The sequence below is a fragment of the Hydractinia symbiolongicarpus genome, chromosome 13 (assembly GCF_029227915.1).
Source record: "Hydractinia symbiolongicarpus strain clone_291-10 chromosome 13, HSymV2.1, whole genome shotgun sequence".
In the NCBI taxonomy this organism is placed as follows: Eukaryota; Metazoa; Cnidaria; class Hydrozoa; order Anthoathecata; family Hydractiniidae; genus Hydractinia; species Hydractinia symbiolongicarpus.
In genome coordinates this window covers 7,193,840-7,206,985 of record NC_079887.1, presented here as the reverse complement: position 1 = coordinate 7,206,985, position 13,146 = coordinate 7,193,840, and the positions used below count along the sequence as shown (strand labels likewise).

Below are 13,146 nucleotides of genomic sequence, written 5' to 3'. Positions count from 1 at the left end.
AACTGCAAGAATGTTTTATGTATATATATACCGAATAATAAGTTTATAGTTTAAAAGCTCACACTGTTTATCGTTACTATGGATTCTTTATATTCCATACATTATTGCCATAAGGAGTATTTCATCAATTGGTACTTCTTATAGCGGTTCTCTAACAAGTCATAATGCAAACACGAGGAGACTGAAACAACACTATTATTAGCCAAGGGTTGACTTTTTCTAGAACTCGTTTTTATAAAAATATTTGTTTGAATTATCTATTTTTCTTCAAAAATGTTAATGGATCTTCATCAGGATAGCTTTCGAATGAGCCGTCAATATTATCATTAGCAGCATAGGGTGGTATCTTGCCTAGTTCCATTTCCATAATTGCTGGACCATATGCATTCCATTCAATTTTTACAAGCAAAAACAAGAATAATAAAACTAAAAAGAGTATTAAACTCCCTTGTAACTGCCAGTCTTTTTTTATGTCGTTCATATATAATTTTATAGCTTCTTCTTTGATAGAATCTGCTATTATAAATGAGTTTTGTAGCATTTGAGTTATGTTGGCCAACATTTCTCCTAAAGATCTGAAAATAAAGTTAATGTCTTGAAAACGCACAAGTCTATAAACAGCTTTCTTCCTTTCTGCTCATAAAGATGACTTTACAGTAGTAAAAAATAATTTAGAAGGGTCTTGCGATAAAATAATGTATACGATGTAAAATGCTTGAAGTTGATCATTTCATATCCACCATCTTTGTTTACGAAGTTGGGAAAACAGGCCATGCTTTTAAGTTGCTGTGTCAGCAAATAATCTCGTGGACCTTTCCAGAAGACAACAGCTTGTTGTGGGCGAAATCGGCAAAATTTGGAAGGAAAAGAACTCTAACCAGCCTAGTCAAAATGTCTGCAGTCAAATTGATTAATCCCAAAGCTGAAGTAGCAAGAGCTGCCCAAGCACTTCAGCTAAATATCAATGCCGCTAAGGGTCTACAGGAGGTTCTCAAAACAAATCTTGGTCCAAAAGGAACAATGAAAATGTAAGAGTATTTTTATAAATTCCCTCAATTAAGATGCATCCAGAAAAATGCTTGATGTTGAATTACGTTACGTGTGCTTTGTTTGTAGTTCCCTGCTTGTGGTGCCTAAACCTTCCTCTAGCTTGTTTTTCACCAGGAAGATCAGATGTCATGTTTTCTGCCCAGTCCTCCACACAACAACAATTTTAAGATGGATGTGGCCAATCTTCGTACAGAGACATATATAGGGGCTGGTCTCTTGCTCTTGATTAGCAAAAATAATCAGAAGAAGCATAAAACACTACAAGTAAAAACCACTTAGAAACAAACAGATTCACAGAAACAGGCAGTTAATTTTACAATTAAGAAAACCTTGGCTCTTTCTCGTATGAACCTGAAGACTGAGATAATATCTTTGGTTAAGTTTTAGCTGTGAAAGCTTTGTTTCATGTATGTAGCGTATGATGGTACAATTCTGCACGTTTCATGAAAAATATTAGTATTTACCTTGCTGTTGGCATTGTGTAACCCTGTTATGGCTTATTTCTGAGATAAAACATCCCAAGATAAAAATAAATTTAAATCCTATGCGTATTACAGATAGCCTGGGCCAATTGGACTGTGAGTGGTACAATTTTTCAGCAGAGGTATTATACAATTTTGTCGGCAAATTTTGTGGGTAAGCTTGTATAAGCCCTATATATTTACTCACAAAATTTGATTACAAACCAACATGCAGATCCCAAGTTATAAGTTCGTCAGCAAAAAATTAAGAGGCCTGGAACGAGCAAACGAGTGTCATTTTGGCAAAAAAAATTATGGTAATCAATTAACCTTCATATCTATGCATTGATAAATTTTGAATGCACACCCCTTAACAGGTCTAAAATTACTGATAAAAGAAAATGTTTAAATTTGCTATTACTGAAATATGACATCATAATTCATGCAGCATAATTAAATCTGAAATTCTTTAAGTGTGAATATCTTAAGAACGAAAAGAGATTTTTAAAAAATTAAAAAGACTTGTTAGCTAACTTTTTAAGCTCTATAATATAAGTCCAACATAATTTTATACCTCGGGTTCCCTTTAATATAATAGTTTAGTTTACAATGAAATAGTTGTTGCTCTGAATATTTGGTATTTTTAGTTATATTTGCAGAAACCTTGAATAGGCAGGATAATGAAGTTATCATGCAAGCTTGCTTGAAGATTCTTAGGTAGGAGGTTGGGTATCATCTAATATGTATCATACTCAAAAGTATGGAAAAAAACTTAAAAACTAAAAGAAGTGTAAAATGAAAATTTCAGTTAAGTTCACCTTTAATCCTTTTTTAGTATATCCGCTACTAAATAGTTTATTTTTAAAGTATTTCAGGTTAGGCTTAAAAAGTAACAGTGTATCAGAAATTTATTTTAATTGAGTAATAAAAGCTCGATAAATTTTTGACTATTTAATAATAAAGCATAACAGCTTTTCTGTTATTATATATATACAATAAATTTAAATAAAAGTCCTGTTAACTTTTAATCTTTAACTAAAGGTTTAGTAAAGGTACATAATTTGAGCTACGGAAATCTCCAAAGGTGTTCCTTAACACATTAGCCGTCTCTATTTGTTGAGAAAAACAAGATACCAATGTTGTTTTAACAACTTCTGCATTGAAGCCAATATAACAATACAAGCAAGGAGAGTTCATGAGACGTTTATTAGAATAATATATCAAGGCGTTATGAACAATGTCTGGCATATCAAATAAAGCTTCAGTAGCCTTGCTTCATTTACAACTTATAAAAAGAATAAATAAATAAAAAAATGCCAACATTAACATTTGAAAAAACCTGAAAACAAAGCTGAATGAAATAAAATATTGCTGTGTTGTCTGGATTTTTTTAGTATAATCACAACCCTCCCACAAAGTGCTTTTTTAGAGTGACTAGTGGAGCTTAAACCGTCTGGGTTAAAAAGCACATTTCAAAACATTGAGGTAAACCAACAAAGATAAAGATGTCAAGGGACAAGTGTTAAAAACAAAGTGACTGTTTTAAGAATTTAATTTAATAAAAATACCTTGTTGAAAAATACAAACCAGGTTGAAAAACGAATTTATAGGTAGTTAAGTCTACTTAACTTTAATTAATTTTTAAACGACCTGGACTGGAGTTAGTACGGTAGCGCGTAGCCGTGGTTGCCATCTTAGTTTCACAGGTCATGGTCTCGCTCCACAATTCTTCTCTCGCTTGTGCTAGCCAGCAGTAGTTGTGGTTTTACCACCCACCCATGTAAATATTTTTAGGACATTTTATGCACGGGCTATGTATATATTTTGTATAGGTTGTATATATATTTACTTCGGGTTCATGTGGTTTGAAGGACAGGGTTGGCGGGGGTGTGTTGTGTATTTTAAACTCACGCTGGTATTCTTAAGTAATATTTTGCTATTTATAAACTATCAATCTTAAGCTGTCTTTGGCAATTTGTTAGAATCTGTCTTTGTTTACAGTTTGTTTTACTTATATTGATTCATAATTTGTTTATGTGGTCCTTGTTGACTATATTACATTTACGAGAAACTGTCTTAGACAGTTTGTTGTGATCTTTGTTGACCTCTGTTACAATTAGATACAGTACACACATATCCTCGAAGACCCCTCATATCCGCCAAACTTGCAGTTTTTGTTGTTTTTTCCCTGTGCGTTGTCAGCAATTAATTGTTAAAAAATAAAAGTTGAAACATTGAAAAGTTGAAAGGATGTAAGTCTTTGTTTTATTGAGAGTTGCAAGAAACTAGATAAATAACATTTAGTAAGCAAACAATTTTCTCTCACAGAGAACAAAGAAATTAAATAAGTAAATATATTTACTTATTTATTTTCTTATATGTGACATTATGAAACATAAAAGTTTTTTTTAACTTGCAGGCCTATCAATAAGGGGAGAGCAATTGCTCTTGCTCACACAAAGGCTCGCCCAATTCTTAGAAATAAGAAACTAGCTGAGCCATTAATTGCTCCACCACTTCCAAAAAAAATTTCTGGCTGAGCAATATTAATTCATCTTACATGGAAATTAATGTTCCCTTTCTTATTATTTACAGTAAAAAAGTACCAAATTATATAAAAAAGAGTTTTTAAACTTATTTTATTTATTCATTGCTCGCCCAGTTTAAATTATTGTACTGTAACCTTGGGGGAGCATTTTATTGCTCTGATGTAATTTCCTTATTGATAGGCCTGAATTGTGAACCCCAAACCTGTGAGACTGGTGTGCAAGAGATAAAGACTGTGGATTTCTTTTTGGTATAGCATAGGTAACCTTAAAAATTTTTTGTCTAGGCTGGTATCTGGTGCTGGAGATATTAAATTGACAAAAGATGGAAATGTATTACTCCATGAAATGGTATGCTTTTTTAGTAGATCTTCTAAATAATATTTTACAAAATTTGTTCTTTCTTATGTTTGTATTATTAATGAGAAGAGAATGAATTGAGAATATCTTATATTAAGATCATGAAAACCTGTAAAATATCCTAAAAATATCCTAAATTCTTTCAAATTTTCAGTTAAATTTTTGTCTTATTTAACTGATTTTTCCTGAAAATATATGTTAAGTTACCTAAAATCTCCCAAAATTTAGCTTTTAAAAGTCAGTGGTCACCTTGTATACAACTGGTTGTTCTCCCTGTGATCCTTTGATGTTGTTGTTATTGAGTTGTGTAAATTAATCCTAGTAAACGATCTGCAGTAGTCTTTGGAAAAAAAAGTCATAAAAAATGAATTCACAAGAATCACAAATCCCATTCAGTATGTTTAATAATATATTTTTTTCTATGTAGCAAATTCAACATCCAACTGCATCAATGATAGCCAAAGTTGCCACAGCACAGGTGAAAAGTTGCATTTATTTCTATAGGAAAGCATATATATAATGAAGATAATTCTTCTTCAAACGAAAATGTCCAAGTCTAACAGATTTTGGGTGGATTAATTTGTAAATAAGTTTTACAAGATTTGTTGACTAAGCAAGGTGTATGAATGATTACTGTATAAGGTTTTTGTTTATCTACAACAGGATGACATTACTGGTGATGGAACAACATCAAATGTACTTATCATTGGTGAACTATTAAAACAGGCAGATCGATACGTGTCGGAAGGATTGCATCCCAGACTTGCTACTGAAGGTTTTGAAATGGCAAAGAAGAAAGCTTTAGAGGTATATTTATTCGTGTGATCTTGTAAATTATTTTACAAAGAAATTCAGAATTTGCAACTATATTTTTCTTTATGTTTTTTTTTTATTCGTTTCAAAACATTGAACAAATTATACTATATTGAACCCACCAGAGGATACAAATATACTTAATAACTATAAAAGAAAGGAAAAGAAGATAAAAAAGTTGTTAACGCGTTTTTTGTTCTGTGGTGCACATGCATTTTAGTCCTGATTCAAACACTCATTGAAAAAGGAACTTCTGTATTTTTGACCTAAATTTCTCCAGGCTGGCCACTAATATAGAAACTCTTGACAATTGGATAAACTCTGGCCTACCAGACTATAAAAACCTTTAATAACGTGGACTGGGAACCTTAAAAAAGACCAGGTGACCTTAAAAACTTTGAATATATACATATATCATCAAAAACCTTGAAAATTAATACTTTTATAATCATTTCTCTAGCTATTTTTCTTGTGATTGTGTGCTTTTGAACCCTGAAATATTGCAAGACACTAAACAAACTAAACTTGAAAAACATGCAGAAAAAGAGTGAACTTTAAGATTAGTAAAAAGAAAAAGTAGGCATTAAGAAAAACTGTTGTAATTAAAAAATAGAACCTCTTATTTATCCAGGTCTTGTAGACCTAGATAAATAAGAGCTCCGTTTTAGTAGTAAGGTTGTAAGGTTGGAAACCTAAAAAGTGAACGTATTTTTGTGACCAGTATGGGTTCCATTTTGGGTTCTATATGTTTATTTTGAATTGTAGGTCCTTGAAGAGGTTAAAGTGGAAAATAAAATGGACAGAGACACCCTGGTTAATGTCGCTCGTACCTCACTTCGCACTAAAACACCAAAAGAATTAGCTGATCATTTAACAGAGGTAAGGATGTGCGAAATGCAAATATTATGCCTAATCTAGGCATAAACAACTTTGAAAATACAACTTTTACTAAGACCTTTACAATATCTACTTCCATGAAATACAATTACCTCCATGAAATACGTCTAAAAAATACCTAAACAAAAAAACTTGTGGGCGTTAGCTGGAACACCCAAATTGTTGCTGTCACTGCATTTAAATGCATATTTTGTGCTTCAGATTGTTGTTGATGCTGTTCTTGGAGTTAAACGTGATGGTGAACCCATTGACCTTCATATGGTCGAAGTGATGGAAATGACACATAAGACAGACTCAGAAACTAAGTATATACATTTTCTTACATTTTTGGAGACTTTTGGAGAATTTTCAGCATTCAGTTGAGCATCTTAATTTTTTAAGTGCTTTTAAATAAATATGACAAAACACCTTTTAGGTTGGTTCGTGGTATTGTAATGGATCATGGTGCAAGGCATCCAGACATGAAAAAGAAAGTTGACGATGCCTACATACTCACCTGTAATGTTTCCTTAGAATACGAAAAAAGGTATATAATACTGATCCATGATTTTTTTTTTATTTGTTTGCTTCTTTAGGAGAATAACTTTCGGTATTCTCTTTTGTCGTGTCGATATTGACTTTTTGATTTTTTTCTGTTAGCGAAGTCAATGCAGGATTCTTCTACAAATCAGCAGACGAGCGTGAAAAGTTGGTCCAGGCCGAAAGACAATTTACAGATGACCGTGTTCGTCAGGTTATCGCCTTTAAAAAGAAACTCTGTGAGGGGACTGACAAGGGGTTCGTTATTATAAACCAGAAGGTCAGTGTTTTACCATTTATTTTCCTTGCTTGTTCCTAACCCAGAAGTAAATCAAGACACACTCCATGTAATACGTAACCTATCATTTTTGCATGGAAAACGAATTAAAGTCTTGTGTACAAAGATTTCTCAACAAAAGCTTTTTGCGTAATAAAATCCTTAATAAATTTTGTTAACATAAAGATTTTTATTTTTAGTTAATTTAATCAAATCTGTTCTCGTATGAAATTATTAACTTGCACCTGGTTAACATTTCTCTGCAAAAATGATCTGTTATAGATTATGAAAGTATGTAGTGTTTATATTTGCTACTGGCAAACAAAATCACCATTTGTCGTGAGAGTGGTTCTTCTTTGAAGCGGAGGTTGTTTTCCATAGCAATCACTCTGTTTGTAGAAGAATATATAAAGCAAGTATTATATTCCATATCATGCTATCCTTATGTTTGTATGTGAGTTAAAATTGTAGCTCCATGTAGGATGAATTCCTGTGAATGACTAGTTGTCAAAACTTATTGCAGTTTGTTTATTATTCTGATAAACGATACATCTTTAGACCACGTAGGTTTAGACTTCGTCTTAAAATAGACTTAATCCCTTCCCTTTTTCAGAGAAAAAAATGGAAGGGAATTGCACTATCTTGAAAATTTTTAATCAGCACTTGGGTTTAAACAACTATAAAATTTTGACAGTGTTTTAAAATCAAATTCTGCAGTTGCTGGTTACATTGCCCACTCACAGTATACTGCTGGTTACATTGCCCACTCACAGTATACAACATGAATTAGTGATTCAAATTTGTTGTTTGTAATAATTTTAAACACAAATTTTAATGGTGAATGATTTTTATTGGATAAGTAACCCAGACCTAAAAAAAAACTGTAAATATGTTGCGTCAATTCCTGATGTAATATCCATTTTCATTACTTCTTACATTCTGATATTAACTTGAGACGAAACAGCCATGGTGTAAGTAAATTTGTTTAAAAAGCAATGTGTATTATATTTGTACAGGGTATCGATCCCATCTCATTGGACATGTTAGCAAAGGCTGGAATAGTTGCTTTGAGAAGAGCAAAAAGACGAAACATGGAGAGGTAAGCTAAAGGGTGATTACCTCCAAATACTCGCTGTTGCCAAGCTAGCGAAATTTCTATTTGATTTTAATTTAAGGATTGTTAAGGTCAATCGAGGAGCACTAACTTCGTATATTCTAGATATTTTGTTGGCCATTATCTACTTTATTGTCAGAAATGTTCACCTCACGAAAAATTTATTTATTCATTCGTCCGTGGCAACCAAGCTCAATGTATTTGTAGGAATTTATTTGTGGGAATAAAGTTTCGCGGATTTTGAATGAAATTTTTTGAAAGTTAGGCCCTAAAAATATAATTGCAGAAGATTCCAGAAATGACAAAATAAGACATCTTTTAGTCTCCCTGTAGAAAAAAAGCTGTAAAAATAGCTGTATTGTTTCACCACGCATGTGTTTGTTTCAAATAATTATTTGAAACTAACTAAAAAAAACACAAACGTTGGAATTCCGGAATTTGTTTTATAATTCGTGCTAAAGTTCCAGTTACGAGGATGTAATTTGACTCGAGGGACTAAAAAAATAGTTCAAATTAGCAGACGAAAACTTTCCGTCTTAAGTAGAAATCAATTTCAAATAATGGAGATTTTTTAGCCAGGAAATGCACAAAATCGTCACAACATATTCCTCCAAGTGGAGCTAAGAGGTGATACCTATGAAATAGGGATGTATCTAAAAACCATCCAGAATGTAATATAATAGTTTACGTTGTGTAAACGCCCTGAAAAATGCAATCCAACCTATATTGGTTAATGTTTCCCTTTTGTGATTAATCCCATTTCCCACCTGATAGTGTATTATTTTTTTCAGATTACCACTTGCATTTGGTGGTTATGCAGTGAACTCATTTGACGAACTCACTGAAGATTGTCTTGGGAAAGCTGGCACAGTATACGAACACGTGTTAGGAGACAACAAATACACCTTTGTTGAAGATACTGAAAATCCCAAATCAGTGACCATTTTAGTGAAAGGTCCCAATAAACATACCATAACTATGATTAAAGATGCAGTGCGGGATGGTTTGAGAGCAGTGAAAAATGCAATTGAGGACGGTAAGGACTATTTGATATATGTTGCGGTGATTTTAATTTGTTAGGGAAAATATGGTAAGTGCGGGGAAATTGATACAGAGATTCGCGTAAAAATTGATACAGACATTCGCGTAATTTGATGCGCGCGGAAATTTACTTTTTTTTATTCAAGAAACAAAACTGATTGCGGAAATGCGTTTTAAACTTATCTACGTTTTGTCCAAAACCCTGAATTTTGCTATTTCTTCCCACCTGGTATTTTTAAGCTGATTGTAGTAAAGCACAGAAATTCAAATTAATTAGCGTTTATTTGACATTAAAATTTTACACTGCACGATATGCAAATGTTGGGATTTTCTAACTCGCCAACGCGACAATCAATTTAGTGACACGCTTGAATCTTCTTTTTTTTAACCGATAAAGATAAATTTTTGTTGCGTATGTTTAGGGTGTGTTGTGCCAGGTGCTGGAGCATTTGAAGTAGCAGCGCACCATAGTTTATCAGCTTTCAAAGAAACTGTGTCAACGAGAGCAAGGCTAGGTGTACAGGTACAGCTTAAATTTTTAATTAAAATTTAATTAATAATTAAATTTTCTGTTTTTTTTTTAAAACATGTTTACTAAATTTTTGTACTGTTCTGCTGTTGATTTTTTCTTGTCAAAGTTGACCCTTTTATTCCCTGTGATTTCCCACCGCTAATCCTCATGACTGGCGTTTAGCAACAACGCAAACTAAACGTGAATGAATACATGAAGGAATAGATTTTTTGGAACTTTTGTTTCTTCAGAATGCGTCTTTAATTTTTTAACATATAATTATTTGATGGCGACCACGTATCACCCAAAAGTTTTTTAACGGTAAGTATCGTGATACAAATTGGCATAATCTCTGCAAAATTGTTAGGAATCCTGCTGATGGAAGAGAAGTGTTTTCTGTAAACTTTTAAATCGAAGGAAATAATTTTGCGTAGTATATGTATGTCATTATTTTTTGATCATAGGCCTTTGCTGATGCTCTCCTCGTCATTCCAAAAGCGTTAGCCTCGAATTCAGGTTATGATCCGCAGGAGGCTACAGTCAAACTACAAGCTGAGTACGGCAAATCGAAATTACCTGTAGGAATCGACCTTAACACAGGTGAACCCATGAATCCGGCAACCGCTGGTGTGTGGGACAACTATCGCGTTAAAAGACAGCTTATAAATTCGTGGTACGTGTTCACCCTTGATCTTGGCGCGGAGTTTGCGCAGATATATTGTCTATTTTTTGTGTCTAATCAGCTTTAATATGTTTTTATCTAGTCGACATAACTTTGAGTTCTTTTTACCGTTCATTCTAGCGCAGATCTTTCTTTTCTAAACTTGTAACGTAAATGCGTCAGTAGAAATGTTTAATGTTTTTTCGAAGCCAGGAAACGGCTTGTAAAAAATGTTTTGTTCCAAGAAGTGTTGTCAATTCTTATTTAATGCACTGATTCCATATAATAGCACGGTCATCGCTGGAAATTTGCTGCTTGTCGATGAAGTTATGAAAGCTGGAATGTCTTCACTGAAAGGTTGAGTTCAAAATGGAAAAAATCTGACACTGTGACATTCAGATAGGTATTTTAAATTGCTTTTATCATTAATATATGTTGAAATTGAAACTGCATTTAAATGTTTTCTATTTGTGTTAGTGTTTTACACGATATTAAATGACGCTTAGTGGCGTTAGGCGCAATGCTTTTTTAGACTCGTATTCTTTGATGGTTGATCAAAGGCGAATTTTGCAGTTCAATGAATTTCACAAGTATTTTATATTTTTAGCTTCTTATTTGGTCAAACCGAAGTTAGGGACGTCAGGACGCAACCAACACTGAGAGTGCAAAATATACTGTATTTTATGTTTTTTGATGTTCTTGTTTCGTATTTGAAATAATACGGCTTTATTGAATTGTTTTAGTTGTTTTCTGTTCTTCCCTTTTAAGATGTAAAAATCAAATAAGCGACAAATACAATGTTGTGTTGAATTTGTAATTTGTGACCTATTGCTCATACTCCAGGCATAAATAGCGCGCTCCGCAACCCTGTTAGTTAATTCTTTTACGGTTCTTTTGAGGACCTGTGTAACATGAATCTACATGTTTGCTGACAACGAGATATAAAAATCAGCTTCGTGTGTTTCTCCGAGAAAAAGTGAAATTTCGAAAGTCATTTTCTAAAAATTACTTGGACCACGGTAAAATCAAAATAATTCTTGCAAACGATCCTCAAAATGATTTTTTTTCACGGAAAAATGTACAATTATTTTGAGCCCTTGACATTTTTACCGAGTTACTTCTTATTTTTGCCGATAAAAATGGAATTAAGTTTGTCATCATATATTCATCTTGTAAATTTTTAAAGGTGACTCCCTCTTATAAGCCACACAAGGTTATTTTAAAAACAAGTATAAGATATACCGTACCGTATCACGATTTGCTGTTAAAGCCAGGTTTTCCCTTAAAAATAATACGCGTGTCGTACCGAAACCAGTTGTTCTGTTTAGACAAGAAGTGATGGCGTAAACTCAGAATGTAAGCTTAGGATTCCATCCTTATGGCTGATTTTTCCTACCCTCCGAATGTAACTATGTTATGATACCGCTAAAGATATGTATAGCATTGCTTTAACTTGCTTCCATACAAGCCTAATATTCCTCAGTAGATGGCATTAAATGGGCTGACAACACTACAATTGAAGTGCGCCAGAGTGTGGTCTTCAACTTGAAATCTTACGAGTACAAGCTTAATGCGCTACCACTACAACATCTCCGCCTAAGAATACAAGTGCGTAGAAATCTGAGTAATCGCCTGACAAGCAAGAGGTCGTGGGTTCTGCACTTTGACTCTATAAAAAGTTAAAATATTGGAAATAATGGAACTAGTAAAAGCAATACAATTTGTGATTTAAACAATTTTTGCGCCTCTTAATTACGTTGATAATAAGTTTTGTATCGATATAATTATTCTCACTAACTCTTTATTTATTCTTTATTTTGCGGAGCATAACAAACAGATCGAAAAAATATATCCAAAATCTATTTCTTGATACTGTTTTCATCACTTCGGGCGAAATGAAATGTACTTCAGTGACGTTTCACCTCGGTCAAATGGAGAGATAGAGAAATGTTCCTTCTAGCACAGGCGCACGCGCACGCCCACAAGACGTCACAGCAAATCCCTACCGGTCCGGCACCATCCAGCACCATGCCATGCCTAGCCCTGCCCAGCGGGGTAAATTCCCTATAAAGTGATGACGTCATCAAAGTATACAGAATAAGAGGTCCAAAAATTTCCTAGCGCATACAGGGGAAATTCCCTAGTGATACTAATATTCATCTAAAATCAACGCATGCGCAGTAAAGACACGCTAGGTCGAGCAGAATGAAATGTTCCGACAAAACAAAAAAACGTATAGAATAAAGAGAAATGGAAAAATGGTAAAACAATTACGCTATATTGCAAAAACCCATGGACTTAAGGGTTGTTAGGCTACGTAAGCCTGAATTGATTTAACTACTCAAGAACAATATTGCAAGCCGGGAAAATTGGCTGTTGGGGAGAATTCTAATATGTTCAATGGCATACCGGATCGATTCAAGACGCAGGACATGTGCAGCAAGGCCGTTGAAAATAATTCCCGCCTATTCGAGTATGTCCCTGATAGGTTCAAGACACGGGACATGTGTAACAGGGCTGTTGAAAAAGATCCTGGGATGCTCTACCGGGTTCCGAATCAATTCAAAACACAGGACATGTGGGATAAGGTTGTTGAAAAGTATCCCCATATGATTTGGCATGTACCGGATCGTTTCAAAACTGCAGCAGGGCTGTTGAAAAGGTATCCGTTATGTTCAGGCACATACCGGGTCAACTCAAGACGCAGGACATGTGTAATGAGGTTGTTGAAAAGTATCCCCTTACGCTCAGGCTTATACCAGATAGGTTCAAAACACAGGACATGTTCAATAAAGCTGTTGAAAAGTATCCCCCGGTGCTCCAATATGTGTGGGTATATAATAAATGTGTATCAACTGCCAATATTGTTTAAAAAGTATGACCTTTATGACCTTCC

At 33.8% G+C, this 13,146-nt stretch overlaps 1 protein-coding gene across 1 annotated transcript; it reads left to right on the top strand.

Annotated features, from left to right (window-relative positions):
• Positions 1-696: 696 nt before the first annotated feature.
• LOC130622986 (T-complex protein 1 subunit zeta-like) lies at positions 697-10,984 on the top strand. The gene is made up of 14 exons (XM_057438456.1): positions 697-1,028; positions 4,345-4,408; positions 4,845-4,895; positions 5,081-5,224; positions 5,996-6,109; positions 6,329-6,432; positions 6,543-6,653; positions 6,767-6,926; positions 7,940-8,022; positions 8,829-9,073; positions 9,501-9,601; positions 10,054-10,262; positions 10,540-10,653; positions 10,858-10,984. Exons 1-13 carry the CDS (start codon positions 712-714, stop codon positions 10,610-10,612), a joined length of 1,776 nt encoding a protein of 591 aa, XP_057294439.1. The 5' UTR covers positions 697-711; the 3' UTR covers positions 10,613-10,653; positions 10,858-10,984.
• Positions 10,985-13,146: the final 2,162 nt, after the last annotated feature.